General features: G+C 39.7%; 1 protein-coding gene across 1 annotated transcript in view; it reads right to left on the reverse strand.

Annotated features, from left to right (window-relative positions):
• LOC137284106 (EF-hand calcium-binding domain-containing protein 6-like) overlaps positions 1-12986 on the reverse strand; it is a 32865-nt gene extending 19879 nt beyond the window's left edge. Inside the window, exon 1 of the mRNA XM_067815787.1 lies at positions 12275-12986. Within this exon, the coding sequence (XP_067671888.1) occupies positions 12275-12644 (370 nt within the window). The 5' untranslated portion in view covers positions 12645-12986. The remainder of the gene's footprint in view (positions 1-12274) is intronic.
• Between the last annotated feature and the right edge of the window lie 1066 nt (positions 12987-14052).

A 14052-nucleotide genomic window follows, 5' to 3' on the forward strand; every position in this document is an offset into this window, starting at 1 on the left:
CATTCGTATGTTTGACTTGGGTGTATATTACGAAATGTGTGTCCTTCATTCAGACTGAATGGATGCTACGATAACTTCCAGCTTATCTTTCCGTCAAGTATGACTCAACTGGCATTCGTTTGAAAATATCACTGACGATAACACACTAATATAAGGCCAGATATTACTGCAGCCATGTAATTGAAACAGACACTCGACGAATTGATCAGTGGTGATTGATGTCGAATCTAAATTGAGTAACAACAGTGTGCGCACTTAATATTACTTCACACTCAATCTCCGGGTGCATTACCAGCCAACCTGGTTATCTACCCGAGAGCACTGTTGTTCAAGCAATGACATAGAACGTGTGTTTAATACAGTCGTAAAAATCTTTCTAGTCCGTTATCATTCCAGCGCCACTGTAATCCCTAGAGTTAAAAAGCGAGCATGGAATTCTCTTTTGTTCCGCCATGTTGACGAAGTCTTAATCCTTCGAGGGTACTCTTCCGATAAGTAAATCCGATGTTCTCCGAGTGTGCTTGTGTGAGCTCTACTGGGCTCGGATAATACCGGCTTTGTGGTTGCCCGAGAACCAAGTATTTCAGACTGTATTACATTAGGTTAACGCTAGGTTTAGGTGACGTCGTTATTGACTTATTATTGCCACCGTTGTTGTCTCCATGTGTAAGGGAAGGGTTACCTGATTTATGTAAGCTCCAGTTTGTTACACCTGAATGTTCACGTACCTTCGCTTGACGACTGAAGGTGCAATGATTCACTTAGGAACAATACCAGGGACGATATTATTATGGTCAACAGTCTCACAAATAAACCAAGGATTTGTTTCAAGTGAGCATTAAGGACATGAGCTGATAATCATTCTTTTTCAAAATCGTTCGATGAGTGAATGAGTGTGGTTTTACGCCGTTTTCAGCAATATTCCAGCAAAATGACTGCGAGGGACACCAGAAATAGACTTCACACATTGTATCCACATGGGGAATCAAACCCGGATCGATCAGTGAAGAGCGGACGCTTAGACCACCGGGCTACCCCACCACTTCCTGTACGTGAAAGATGGGAAATTATGATAGGCTTCCTGATTTATTCATCTTGATTATTAAATACATAATGATACATAAAACACGGGCATTCGAGTGACGAACGAACGCTTTAACCACTAGGTTCTCCCACCACCCCAAAATCGTTAAGACCTCCATACGACCATTTTGTATTTTCAAGAAGTAAGGTTTAAATTTCAAAGCATTATTACAAAATAACATAAAACAAACACATTGATTCCAAAGTAAATAATCAATGTCGTACAATGTCCTGCAGTGTGTACCTTCCACTAACGACCTTCAGGTGACACTGTGATATTGCCCTAAAAACAAGCTACCGACGCGACGAAGGGACTGACACTGGAAACGGCTTTTAGTTAACGGACGAATATATCTAAGTTGAATGTTTCACTGAAATTACTGTACATGAAACTATTTGGGACAACTCTTTAGAATTATTGCATTATTGTTAGAGAGCGGCATTGATGTAAGCATGTTTATGCTCGTTTGCCAGTCTCATCATGATCACATGAATATACAAACGTTTTAACCAACTCTTAAGAATATCAACATTGGAAGAATGTTATAATCATTCAGCTATAAATAACTAGTTCTCAGCACATTTTATCGTTTTAGTAAAATGTGTTTGTTAATCCCTAGAAAAATAGGCGATGTAAGATCTGTAGTTTGCATTCGTATATATATAATTACACACATAAATAAACATGACCTTCACGTTTAAATTTACTACATTCCGGGATCATACCACCCTCTTAAAACCGGCAAAAAGATTCAAGATGAGTACATTATGCCAGAACGAGCCGTTCGGCGTACTTGCTGCGCAGAGTGAAATCAACAGTGGTGATATTGTCGATAACGCCACTGACGCGTGTTGTCAACTGACGTTAACATCCATAGCATGGCGGATAGTTGAAGTGAGTTGATTGGCTCGCTCAGCGGGTGAGGAGATACGGTTGTGTACACCAGGATGAAGTCTCATTGACTATTACCTCCACAGGAATAATTCCAAACAGATTCTTATTTGAAGAAAATATAAATCGATGTTTGTTTTGTTTTGTGGAAGCTATTGCTATAGAATATTTTGAGGATCGATGCTGGGTTTATTTGTTAATTGAAGTACACTGTAGTTACACAATGGAAGAACGTATTGACAGAGTACATGCCCCATATTTCAAGACTGTCATAGCTGATGACAGAGACACACTAACGTACACATTTGAATATATCACTAGTGTTCAGTGCTACGGAATCTAGGGGCAAATGATGACAGAGACACACTAACATACACATCTGAATATATCACTAGAGTTCAGTGCTACGGAATCTAGGGGCAAATGATGACAGAGACACACTAACATACACATCTGAATATATCACTAGTGTTCAGTGCTACGGAATCTAGGGGCAAATGATGACAGAGACACACTAACGTACACATTTGAATATATCACTAGTGTTCAGTGCTACGGAATCTAGGGGCAAATGATGACAGAGACACACTAACATACACATCTGAATATACCACTAGAGTTCAGTGCTACGGAATCTAGGGGCAAATGATGACAGAGACACACTAACGTACACATTTGAATATATCACTAGTGTTCAGTGCTACGGAATCTAGGGGCAAATGATGACAGAGACACACTAACATACACATCTGAATATACCACTAGAGTTCAGTGCTACGGAATCTAGGGGCAAATGATGACAGAAACACACTAACGTACACATTTGAATATATCACTAGTGTTCAGTGCTACGGAATCTAGGGGCAAATGATGACAGAGACACACTAACATACACATCTGAATATACCACTAGAGTTCAGTGCTACGTAATCTAGGGGCAAATGATGACAGAGACACACTAACGTACACATTTGAATATATCACTAGTGTTCAGTGCTACGGAATCTAGGGGCAAATGATGACAGAGACACACTAACATACACATCTGAATATACCACTAGAGTTCAGTGCTACGGAATCTAGGGGCAAATGATGACAGAGACACACTAACATACACATCTGAATATACCACTAGAGTTCAGTGCTACGGAATCTAGGGGCAAATGATGACAGAGACACACTAACATACACATCTGAATATACCACTAGAGTTCAGTGCTACGGAATCTAGGGGCAAATGATGACAGAGACACACTAACGTACACATTTGAATATATCACTAGTGTTCAGTGCTACGGAATCTAGGGGCAAATGATGACAGAGACACACTAACATACACATCTGAATATACCACTAGAGTTCAGTGCTACGGAATCTAGGGGCAAATGATGACAGAGACACACTAACATACACATCTGAATATACCACTAGAGTTCAGTGCTACGGAATCTAGGGGCAAATGATGACAGAGACACACTACCATACACATCTGAATATACCACTAGAGTTCAGTGCTACGGAATCTAGGGGCAAATGCGCTAGAAGGTTCAATACACTAAATTGATATCTATGTGCCAGAATATTTGGAATTATATTCTGTTTGACTACGTTTCGGATACAGATAAATATTATAATCAAACTACGCAAGCGACAAAACACAATGAGATCATTGTTCGTCTCGCCATTCCGACAACTTTCCCAATGCCGTCTTCGTCACCGTGAAACAGGACCACCGACAATATTGCTAAGGGTATGTGTAGCACGACAACCAAAGTACATTGTAACATCAAGACGACCAACATCTATTGCCTCTAACATATACATAAGACATAAGGGCTACCAACATCTATTGTATTTAAGCAGATTGTTGTGAGGCAGTTCAGTGTTTTGGTGAGCTAGTACTAGCGTCATCCCAAAAGCCGTCTTCCAATTGCAGTGTTTACCTTCCCATGGAATTCAATATCAATTCAACAAAGAAATTCAAGCTGAAAAACTGAATCCGACTGAAAAGGTGAAATGGAATAATGTTCATTAAGCGAACTGTTTTCATTGTTTGGCAATATTTTTATTGCGAAAATTAGTTATGTCTCATTTTATGTGTCACAAGGATACGCTTTGCAACTCAGTCATACCCCTCAAAGAAGCCACCTCGGGTTGACATATTGAAAATGATGCTGACATACACTTATGCTATCGAAAGTATTAATTTAAAAACACAAATATGCTTTGAATCCATGCAAGATTCACAAATCCCATTCGTGTCATGTTTGAGAAATTCAATCTACCACCGTCGAAATCAAGTATTATCAGAAATACTTCAACTACATGTTCAAAGCAAACACTGAAAAAGCAAAGAGCTCAATCTCCGAGTTGAAAAGGGCTCTAGTTTAGTCCCATCGTAAATATTTGCCGACCCGATAATCAGTTCTGTGTGGACAGCCAGGTGTTATCGGTAGCTCTGGCAAAACAAACGTCATGTCAAGATAAAAATCAGATGGCTTCTACAAATAGTAAAATCAAGTTTACGAAAGATCTTAGTTGCGTGGACTGTATCATCGGTTGGGATACCCTGATCCTTTGAAAACTGAGACATGCATGTTGTAAGCTAAATGATACACGATCTCTGGCAGAGTGGTGTGTTTTAAGTATGTCGTATCGAAGTTTGATTGTATGGTCAAAGCATTTGATACTCGTATATTTACTGATTCACAATATTTGGGATTTGGGGTAGATGTTTCGGGGTTGTTTTTGCAGTGCAATCCGAGGTAGTGCCATGACAAATGGGTCATCACTTGAACAACACAGGCACCTTCGGATACATGAACAACTGTGCTAATACAAATAGTGTCATTCATAAAATTAGTTGGTTGGTTTGTTGCGTGACGCCACACTCAGCAATATCCCTACATAATGGCGGTGGTCTGTAATTAATCGAGTCTGGACTACAGAATCCAGTGATCAACAGCATGAACATCGATCTAGGGTTACAGGGATACGATAACACGTGTCAACCATGTCCACAACCCTGACTACCCGATCCCGTCAGTCGCCTCTTACGACAAGCATGAGATGCTTAACACCAATTCTAATCCGAATTCTTCACGGTGGTCAGGCATCAGAAGACATACACGTGAATACTGTATTTGTTCCAGGTATCACAAGCTTTATCATACAGTCACCTGCTACCACGGGACGTAAGGTCTAAAACCTGTCATCACACTCTGTCAAATATATTCCATCAAAACAGTCGTTTCTTGTGTGTATTTTTCAGTCATGATCAAATTTTGGTGTACATTTTCTTTTGCCTGCAAACGGATCATTGTGCAAGCTTTGTTCATACGATATTGGCTGTATCATAATTTTCATGACTAAGACACAAACATTAAACATGAATGAATATGAAGATGATTGCAAGATCATTGCATGTGTCAGATTATGACACTAGAGGCGGTTTATCAAATTGTTGATAGATTAGCATCACAGTCAAACCCAATCCGATCTCAATTTTGGTTTGAAAATTCAAAAATCATTTGGAGGATTTGTCTTTTATTGTTGCCGTTAATGATTACTTTTAACTTCAAAACAGGTTGAACAGATTAGATCGAGTGCATCACTCGTTCTTTTGACTGAAGGAATTTGTCAACAAAACAGACGCATCCCTCATATATGCACATTGTTCGAGTTCAACCATACTTTCAACCATACGTATATGAAATATGCGTATCCTGTGAGACAAGTGTCACCAGTCACAAACACAAAGGCTAGTCAATTGTTCAGACGAACATCTGACATGAGTTTTGTCACTGACGAGCCGGACCATATGTCTATCATAAAAGACTCTCAGCTACGTACTGAACCCTACCAAGATCTTGAAAGCAACAAGTCATGTTGGTATACTCTTCTCAGTAAAGACTGATGTAGCAAAACGGTTTAAAGTCTTCCAACTTCAGGATTACCATTCAAAAAATTAGTGGATGTTCTCATTTTGCGAGCATACCTCTAACCATCGCCAATGCATTTGAGAAAAGTAATATATATCCATACATGTGAATCATTTGAAAAGGAATGGAATAACATGTCACATTTTCCCTCCTATCTCTTCACTATCTGTTTCCTCATTGGCTTTATCTTGTGCATTTCATCAATCTTGTAAATCCAGTATCCCCTACTCTTGTTTCATTTGGTTTTCTTCTGGTCGATGTATGAAAGTGACATGAAAGTGAGATAATTTTGAGTAGTCACATTCCTTTGATATCTTAATATTGGGTGACTGGAGATAATTTCCTTCCGCCTAACTAAAGAACCCATACACGCAAGATATATATCATGTATGCCGTCTATTGCCCACATTGCTAACAAACAGGCACACGAAGCCTATATTTACTTGTACCAGAATGGCAGCCAATACATAGTTATCTTCATACGATTGTACATAGTTGACACAGCAGTCACACTCCCCGTGCAATGCCCACTTATCCTCAAGAAATTTCGGAAGCCCTTATTGAGAGCTGAAAAGGGAATTGACAAAATCGGCGTTATCAAGAGCGGCAACACAATAAAACACATGCGAGATCTCAAGCTGATTTTTATACAAGCCATTGCGTGGATGGCCAGAGTCTCGGCAGATTTACGAGATAAGTACAAAAGTATGAGCGTGTCGGTTTGAACAGAAGGGAGTGAGTATTTACTAGAATAGCGCGAATTGATATTTTCAGTCAATAAACCAAAACCGTCATAAGTGACACGCGTGTTAAGGCATAAATGTATATCACTTTAATTGATGTTACTTGATTCCCAGACAAATATGTGTATATAGTAACTGTATTGTTATGATGTCTTTTAGCGGCAGTTAACAGCATTACAGGATCTGCAATGATCCCGAAACGTTGTGTTGAAAGAATAAAGAAGTTTGATCCATGAAATATCTCAGTCATATTGTTATGGATCAAATGACATTTCAACTCCATACGTGGCCACAATAAGGCATTCCATGACTAGTCCTCAAGAACCACATTAGCAAATAAGTACAACAAAAAGATGCGACTGGGAAGAGAACACAACCCTGTCATACACCTTATGCTAAAAGTAATGTGGACTTTAGGTAAGGCAATCTCGCAATGCAGGCATATCACAACACGCCGCCCCGTCGTGGGGGTCCACGTTTTTTCTTTCAATCCAAATTTGTAAATGGGTCTTTGTGTGTCATTACAAACAAGAACGCGCAGTAGCTTTGTAAACAGGGATCAAGTTACGCCAGTAATTTCGAATGTAAAACACATTTCACTAACTTATCAAATTAATTAAATCTGGTGGCATCAATATATTCCTTCAAGCTGAGTTTTATTTGTTTACATTTAAATTACATCTGTTTAGTCTGCGTTTGCTAGCACTCGAATTATTCCATTGCCTGTTAACTTACCACAGTACACTGTTCGATAACGAAGGCTGATAAGAAAGGCCTGTAACAACTCCACACTATGCGAACAAAACTAGCGAACAGAACTAACCATATCCCATAATGTTTAACACATTGTATAAGCTGAGAGATAAGTATTGGTTAAATGTCTTCAATGCTACAGTCTCTTAGTCATGAGGGCGTGTAGGCGGATTGGTGGAGGAAGTATGTCTAAGACATTTTAACGAACACACTTATAAATGAGACGTGATTTTTTTTCTCTTTATTATTGTATTTTGGGTTGTTCAGTCACTTGCTGAATGTTTTAGGTAAAGTTCCTATAACTACCAACGATGATAACCAGCTAACGTAGAGTCCCCAGAGTTGGGTACACCCATAGTTTGTTGTACTGCAGTTAAATCATGTAAATATACCGACGAGCTATCATTGAAGGTTGACCATAAAATGAGTAGGCAAACGGTCAATCCAGTTCCATGGCACACATACGCCCGGTCTCACACTGAGTAAGTGAGTTTAGTTTTACGCCACTTTTAGCAATATTCCTGCAATGTCACGACAGGGGAACACCAGAAATGGGCTTCACACTTTGTGGGGAATCGGACCCGGGTCTTCGGCGTGACGAGCGAACGCTCTAACCATTAGGCCACTCCACCGCCCCGGCATATATATATATATATACTCAAGCCGGTCTCAAATAGTCCTTATATATATATATATATATATATATATATATATATATATATATATATATATATATATATATATATATGTGTGTGTGTGTGTGTGTGTGTGTATATATATGTATATATAAGGACTATTTGAGACAGGCTTGAGCTTGAGTTTAATTCAGTACACATATCGTGAAGCTAATGAATATACAGTATGGTTCAAAATTATTGAGAATAGCTAAAGCATTTCTTATTATTAAACGAGAACAAATCAGGTAAAATTGAATGTATTGTGAAAGTGAACTGACCTTTTCATGTTGTGTAGGTAACAATTTAATATTTTATCAAGTCTCCTTGAGCTTCACGGCACAGTCTAAGACGGGTAGGCATACTTCCTATCAGAGAGGTTAGTGTCTCGTGAGTTATGCTGTCCCAGTATCGGACCACTTCTCTCTTCATGTCTTCAATTTTTGTCAACCCCTTTTGATTCACACATTCCTTCATCATCCCCCAAATGTTCTCAATGGGATTTAAGTCAGGACTATATGCAGGAAATGGTAATGCAGTCACATTTTTCTCCTGAAACCACTGCTTGGCATGTTTTGCGGTGTGTTTAGGATCATTATCTTGCTGCAAAATCCAGTCATTTCAATAAAACACATGTGCACGTGGAAGGAGAAAATTATCTAATATGTTAGTGTAGCGTTGACTTGTCAGATTTCCCTCAAACACACACAGCGGGTCGTTCCTAATAAGGATATCCCTCCCCATACATGAAACTTTGGGCTGTATTTAGGTCGTCGATACAACGGTGCTGACGCAGACTTTGTCCATATTTTCACATTATTGGGATATACCCATATTGAGCTTTCATCAGTAAAAATCACATTTTCCCATTCAAAGTTTTCATGTGCCAAACACCACTCAACACGCCTGTCTTTATGTTCTTGTTTCATGAGAGGAGAAGGAATTCCAGTCTTTTTCTCCCATCCAAGATCAATCAAATTTCTTCTAACTGTAGATTTTGATACAACTGTTGATCCCCTTTCTATCATTTCATACCTGATGTTGGATATGCTTGCCCTTTGCTTTTTAGACGCTAAAATTCCCAGCCGGACGCGATCTGAGAAGTCCAATTTTCTGGGTCTCCCTGCTCCTTTCTGGTGCCCCAAATCCTTTCCCTCTTTAAAATTCTTCCTAATCCTATACACAGTAGAAAGAGGAGTTCCTGTTCTCTCTGCCAATGTATTTACATCATCAATTCCTTGATTACACAACTCAAAAATCAACCTTCTTTTATCTTCAGCAGACATTGTTGACAGTGCTGAGGAAAATGACGTCTGCTACAAATTCAGGGGAGGTAACTCTAATTGTACTATACTCAGTAGGCCAAGATGAGTTACCTCCCTTATACCATTACTTAGTTTTAAGTATCAGTGAATCAGCTGAGGTGTTAGGATAGCTCAAAGTAAGAAGAAAAATTCTCAATAATTATGAACCAGACTATACATATATACAATGTAGACGCTATACAATATAGACACTATCTCATGTAGCATAACCATTCCCCGATAATGCTTGATTATTGCTGAGACAAGTGTTAAAGCGTATTCAGCCATTCCAGTGTGCCGCTGTACAAAGTGATCTATGTGTTAAGGTGGCCCTAAACCCCATGCAGTATCGTAGACTTAAGGTAGTCTTTGTGGTAAGGTGGCCGTAACCCCCATGCATTAACGTAGACGTAAGGTAGTCTTAGTGCTAACGTGGCCGTAACCCCCATGCATTAACGTAGACGTAAGGTAGTCTTAGTGCTAACGTGGCCGTAACCCCCATGCATTAACGTAGACGTAAGGTAGTCTTAGTGCTAAGGTGGCCGTAACCTCCATGCATTAACGTAGACGTGAGGTAATCTTAGTGCTAAGGTGGCTGTAACCACCATGCATTAACGTAGACGTAGGGTAGTCTTAGTGCTCAGGTGGCCGTAACCTCCATAGATTAACATATACTTAAGGTCCTCTTAGCGCTAAGGTTGCTTTGTACAACAGAGCTCGGGTCACCCATATATAGTGTGTTGTCATGTCTGTGAAAGTCATTGCACTCTTCTCTGGTTCCCGTCACTGTTGCTGAACTCTCTGTGAGCATTCGTCGGTCGCTTGATTTTCGATTACCCGGCAATATGTGATCAGTTTCGGGCTTTATTCACAGAGATCGATATCGATCTGGACAATCTATCATTGACGATTTATACAGAGCACTTTGTCTAGGGCACAGCGGGTCGTATTGTTTTAAGTAAAGTGATTTGTAAATGTCAATGGATAACGGAGCAGGGTGTGCAGCTGCATAATCAACTACAATCTTGACATAGACACGATTACTGCCAGTGGAGCGCGAGGCACTCTTAGGATACAAAATATTTATCAACGATTCTGATTTGTTTCTGAGAAGGTTTTTTTCGATTGTTAAATATAGACAGTATTCAGTATGTATGTATGTATGTATGTATGTATGTATGTATGTATGTATGTATGTATGTATGTATGTATGTATGTATGTATGTATGTATGTATGTATGTATGTATGTATGTATGTATGTATGTATGTATGTATGTATGTATGGAAACGTTGGGCATGAAAAACACCCATACATACGTACATGCGTAGGTGTGTACGTACGTATGTATGGGTGTTTTCCATGTCCAACGTTTCGTAAACATCAAAGAAAATTTATGCTGCCTCTGAAAACAGTCCTTGCCATCGATACTTCCTTGAATACGAAAACCAATCTTTAATATTCTTGTCTGAGAATCCTGTTCATGAACAGTAATCTTCTCCACGAATGCTCTCATACCCGTGAATACAGATTTTGCATATGGAAACGTAGTCCAGTTTTATATGGCTTAAAATGGAACGTTTTACTCAGATCAAAACTGCACCCTTGTAATTGTAACCGTTTAGCCAACAACAACAACAACAACAACAACAACAACAACAAACAGCAGTTGTTAAAACTATTTTCAGGAGATATTGAGGTTAAGCACCAAGAAGATTTGAGGACGCACCGCACACTATACATAAACAATTATGACAGACCGATGCAGGGGTGTTCTCCATAGCTGTGACGTAGTAACATGTAAGGTACATATTTTCCCCTAATCTACATACAATTATGACAGACCGATGCAGGGGTGTTCTCCATGGCTGTGACGTACTAACATATAAGGTACATATTTTCCCCTAATCTACATACAATTATGACAGACCGATGCAGGGGTGTTCTCCATGGCTGTGACGTACTAACATATAAGGTACATATTTTCCCCTAATCTACATACAATTATGACAGACCGATGCAGGGGTGTTCTCCATAGCTGTGACGTACTAACATATAAGGTACATATTTTCCCCTAATCTACATACAAGCTCAGCTGTTCACTGACTACTTCACAACGCCAAGAAACTGTTTCGGGTCAATCTCAGTGGAACCTCATTAACCTGTATAGTAAGAGTGTTGTGTGGTAGGTTTTATGACCATGTGAGATTAAGTTTTATTTACTGTGACTGCCAAATGTACAATGACGTGTGTCAAACACGCATGTTTTATTTGTACACAACCATAAACATTCCTTTCTTCCACTTTTTCACTATGCTGATACCCTCCACAAAGCTCCTTATGTGGTCGACACAACCGCCAAGAGTGTGTAATACTGTTGGTATTATCAGCTTTAATCATGTACACTATGTGGTATGTATCATTATTTCAGTTCAACCCATCAGCAGTTACACGAGCATAGTCGTCGTCTCATGGATCCTGAACAGAATTAGGATCCACGCTGCTTTTTTGGAAAGCACAAATTCTTAACAGAGTGAGACTAGATTTCTTCTGAATCTCCCAGCGCACATGGCACTCTCTTTAATTTTGTATGAAGCTCTTTTGTTTTTTATCATATACTCTTAGAGACTAAGGGTTATTTTACGACCGTAATGTAACAAGAGAAACGCTTGCAATCGCAGAGAAAACACAGGAAAATAGCTTTCTAAAGACTTTTCACACCACTTAGTACGGTCCTAGTAATTTGATACAAATGAAGATCGGTATGATCGACACGCATGTTGCGATGCCTTCAGAGGAAAGTTTAAATGCTGACAGTGAACATGACTCTCGCTAATTTGTGAGATACTATGCATACAGGTGTATATTGTAGACACAACACTTACCAAATACAGGCATCCTTGGCTTGTCAGGGTTGCCATAGGTCACCTCTACACCTTCTGGAATAGTTTCAATGGCGTCTTGAGGAGCCATGGCTTCCTTTCTGAAACTTAGACGACTTTCTCGTCGTTCTCCAGTACTGATAGCACTCGTACTTTTCCTCAGACGGTAGACATTTTCGTTCGCTAAAGGTCTGCCGGAGCCTGGATTTGAACCTGGTCTGTCTCCCGCTCGTGAAACTCCTCTCACATCCATGTTCCCTGGGTTGCTCATTCTGGAAAGAGGGTGCTGTATTTCTGGAAGACTAACTCCAACCCCTACACCAACTCTCCCACTGAGCTGGGTGGCAGGGCGAGAAAATCCTACCTGGGACATTTCCACCACTTCAAACACTCTCAGTCAATGTTTTCAATAAAATTTCACTTGTTGAAATCCCTGTTTTTCTGGGCCGCGATACGAACGCTGTACAGGTCTGTCTACCAAGGAGTGGCGATACCATCGGGCCGCTCTAACAACGGGTAGCTATTGGCAACGGCTCCACGGTTACCCGCGACTTGTGATTAATTTGCTAATGTATCGACGTAGAAGACCCGTATTTCCTCCCCTATAGGGTTTAAAGAAATCCCGCTACGCTGAAGCGATCAACCATTTGGAGGATTTGCCCCCTGTGTAATCCACACGTCTTGTTTTGTTTAAACCTTGGCCTCTACCCACTGTGTGGCTGGCCGACGTGCGATAGCTATACCTATACCACGAGATTGCTGTATGTGGTGTGGGGACAGCCTGACATTTTGTGGAGTATGTAATGCACTTAGGCTTAGTTATAAAGCGTTGTTTAACAAATATACCTTAGCATATTTCGGAAACCTGTTATAATATATGATAGTTTTAACAGTAATGTTTTAAACAACGGTAGCATAAGAGGTGAGTATCAGCATTCAAGCATTTGAATCTGAAAAATGGTTCTTTTGTGATAATTCCAAGAATGTACTAACATTCCCCGAATACACTAGTTTACATAAGTGTAGCTGCGCACGTTTATAACAAAAAAAAGGCAAGTTTGGAGTAAGTTCACCCTAAAGACTGAGCGTATTCAGTCAGTTCTGTGTACTCATCACCTACTAAACTGCTTTCGTGAAAACAGTGGATGAATGTCTGGTCATGAAGGCACAATATCTTGCCACCAACGAACGTCTACAAGCAGTAACATTCAACTACCTCTTCGACTAAATACATGTACATATAACTTTAACACGACCGTAACAAACTGATCCCTTTCTCTTCGGGATTTCTTCATTATTATTTTTCTCAAAATAAGAGGACTAAATGAATGGGCATCTGAAGTACGGGGACTGGGTTAAGACGTGACAGCGTACCCTAACAGCGTGGGGCGCTGCTCATATTAATCACCGGCTTGTCTCTATTAGTTGAATATTGATGTGTATGAACTTCCCATGTTCATATTCTTTCAACATTCTTCAAAATGTGTATAGTAAGCACAAAGCAAACATAAATATTGTTTACTGTCAGACCGCAAAACATTCATAAATGCATCCAAACGTTCTTAAACATGAAGTACACATCTCTGTACAGAGAGATTATTATATACACTGTTATAACATATGTAAGCGACATAATCTGGTATATAACTGAAGATAACTCCCGCTTGCCAAATCTATACACCTGTATAGAAGAACTCAATCACGTACTGTGTCGCCCACCGCGGGATAACCATTAGACAATGGCGCACGACTACCAATAACTGATATTATACCAGAACATA

Source organism: Haliotis asinina, chromosome 5 (genome assembly GCF_037392515.1).
Source record: "Haliotis asinina isolate JCU_RB_2024 chromosome 5, JCU_Hal_asi_v2, whole genome shotgun sequence".
Classification (NCBI taxonomy): Eukaryota; Metazoa; Mollusca; class Gastropoda; order Lepetellida; family Haliotidae; genus Haliotis; species Haliotis asinina.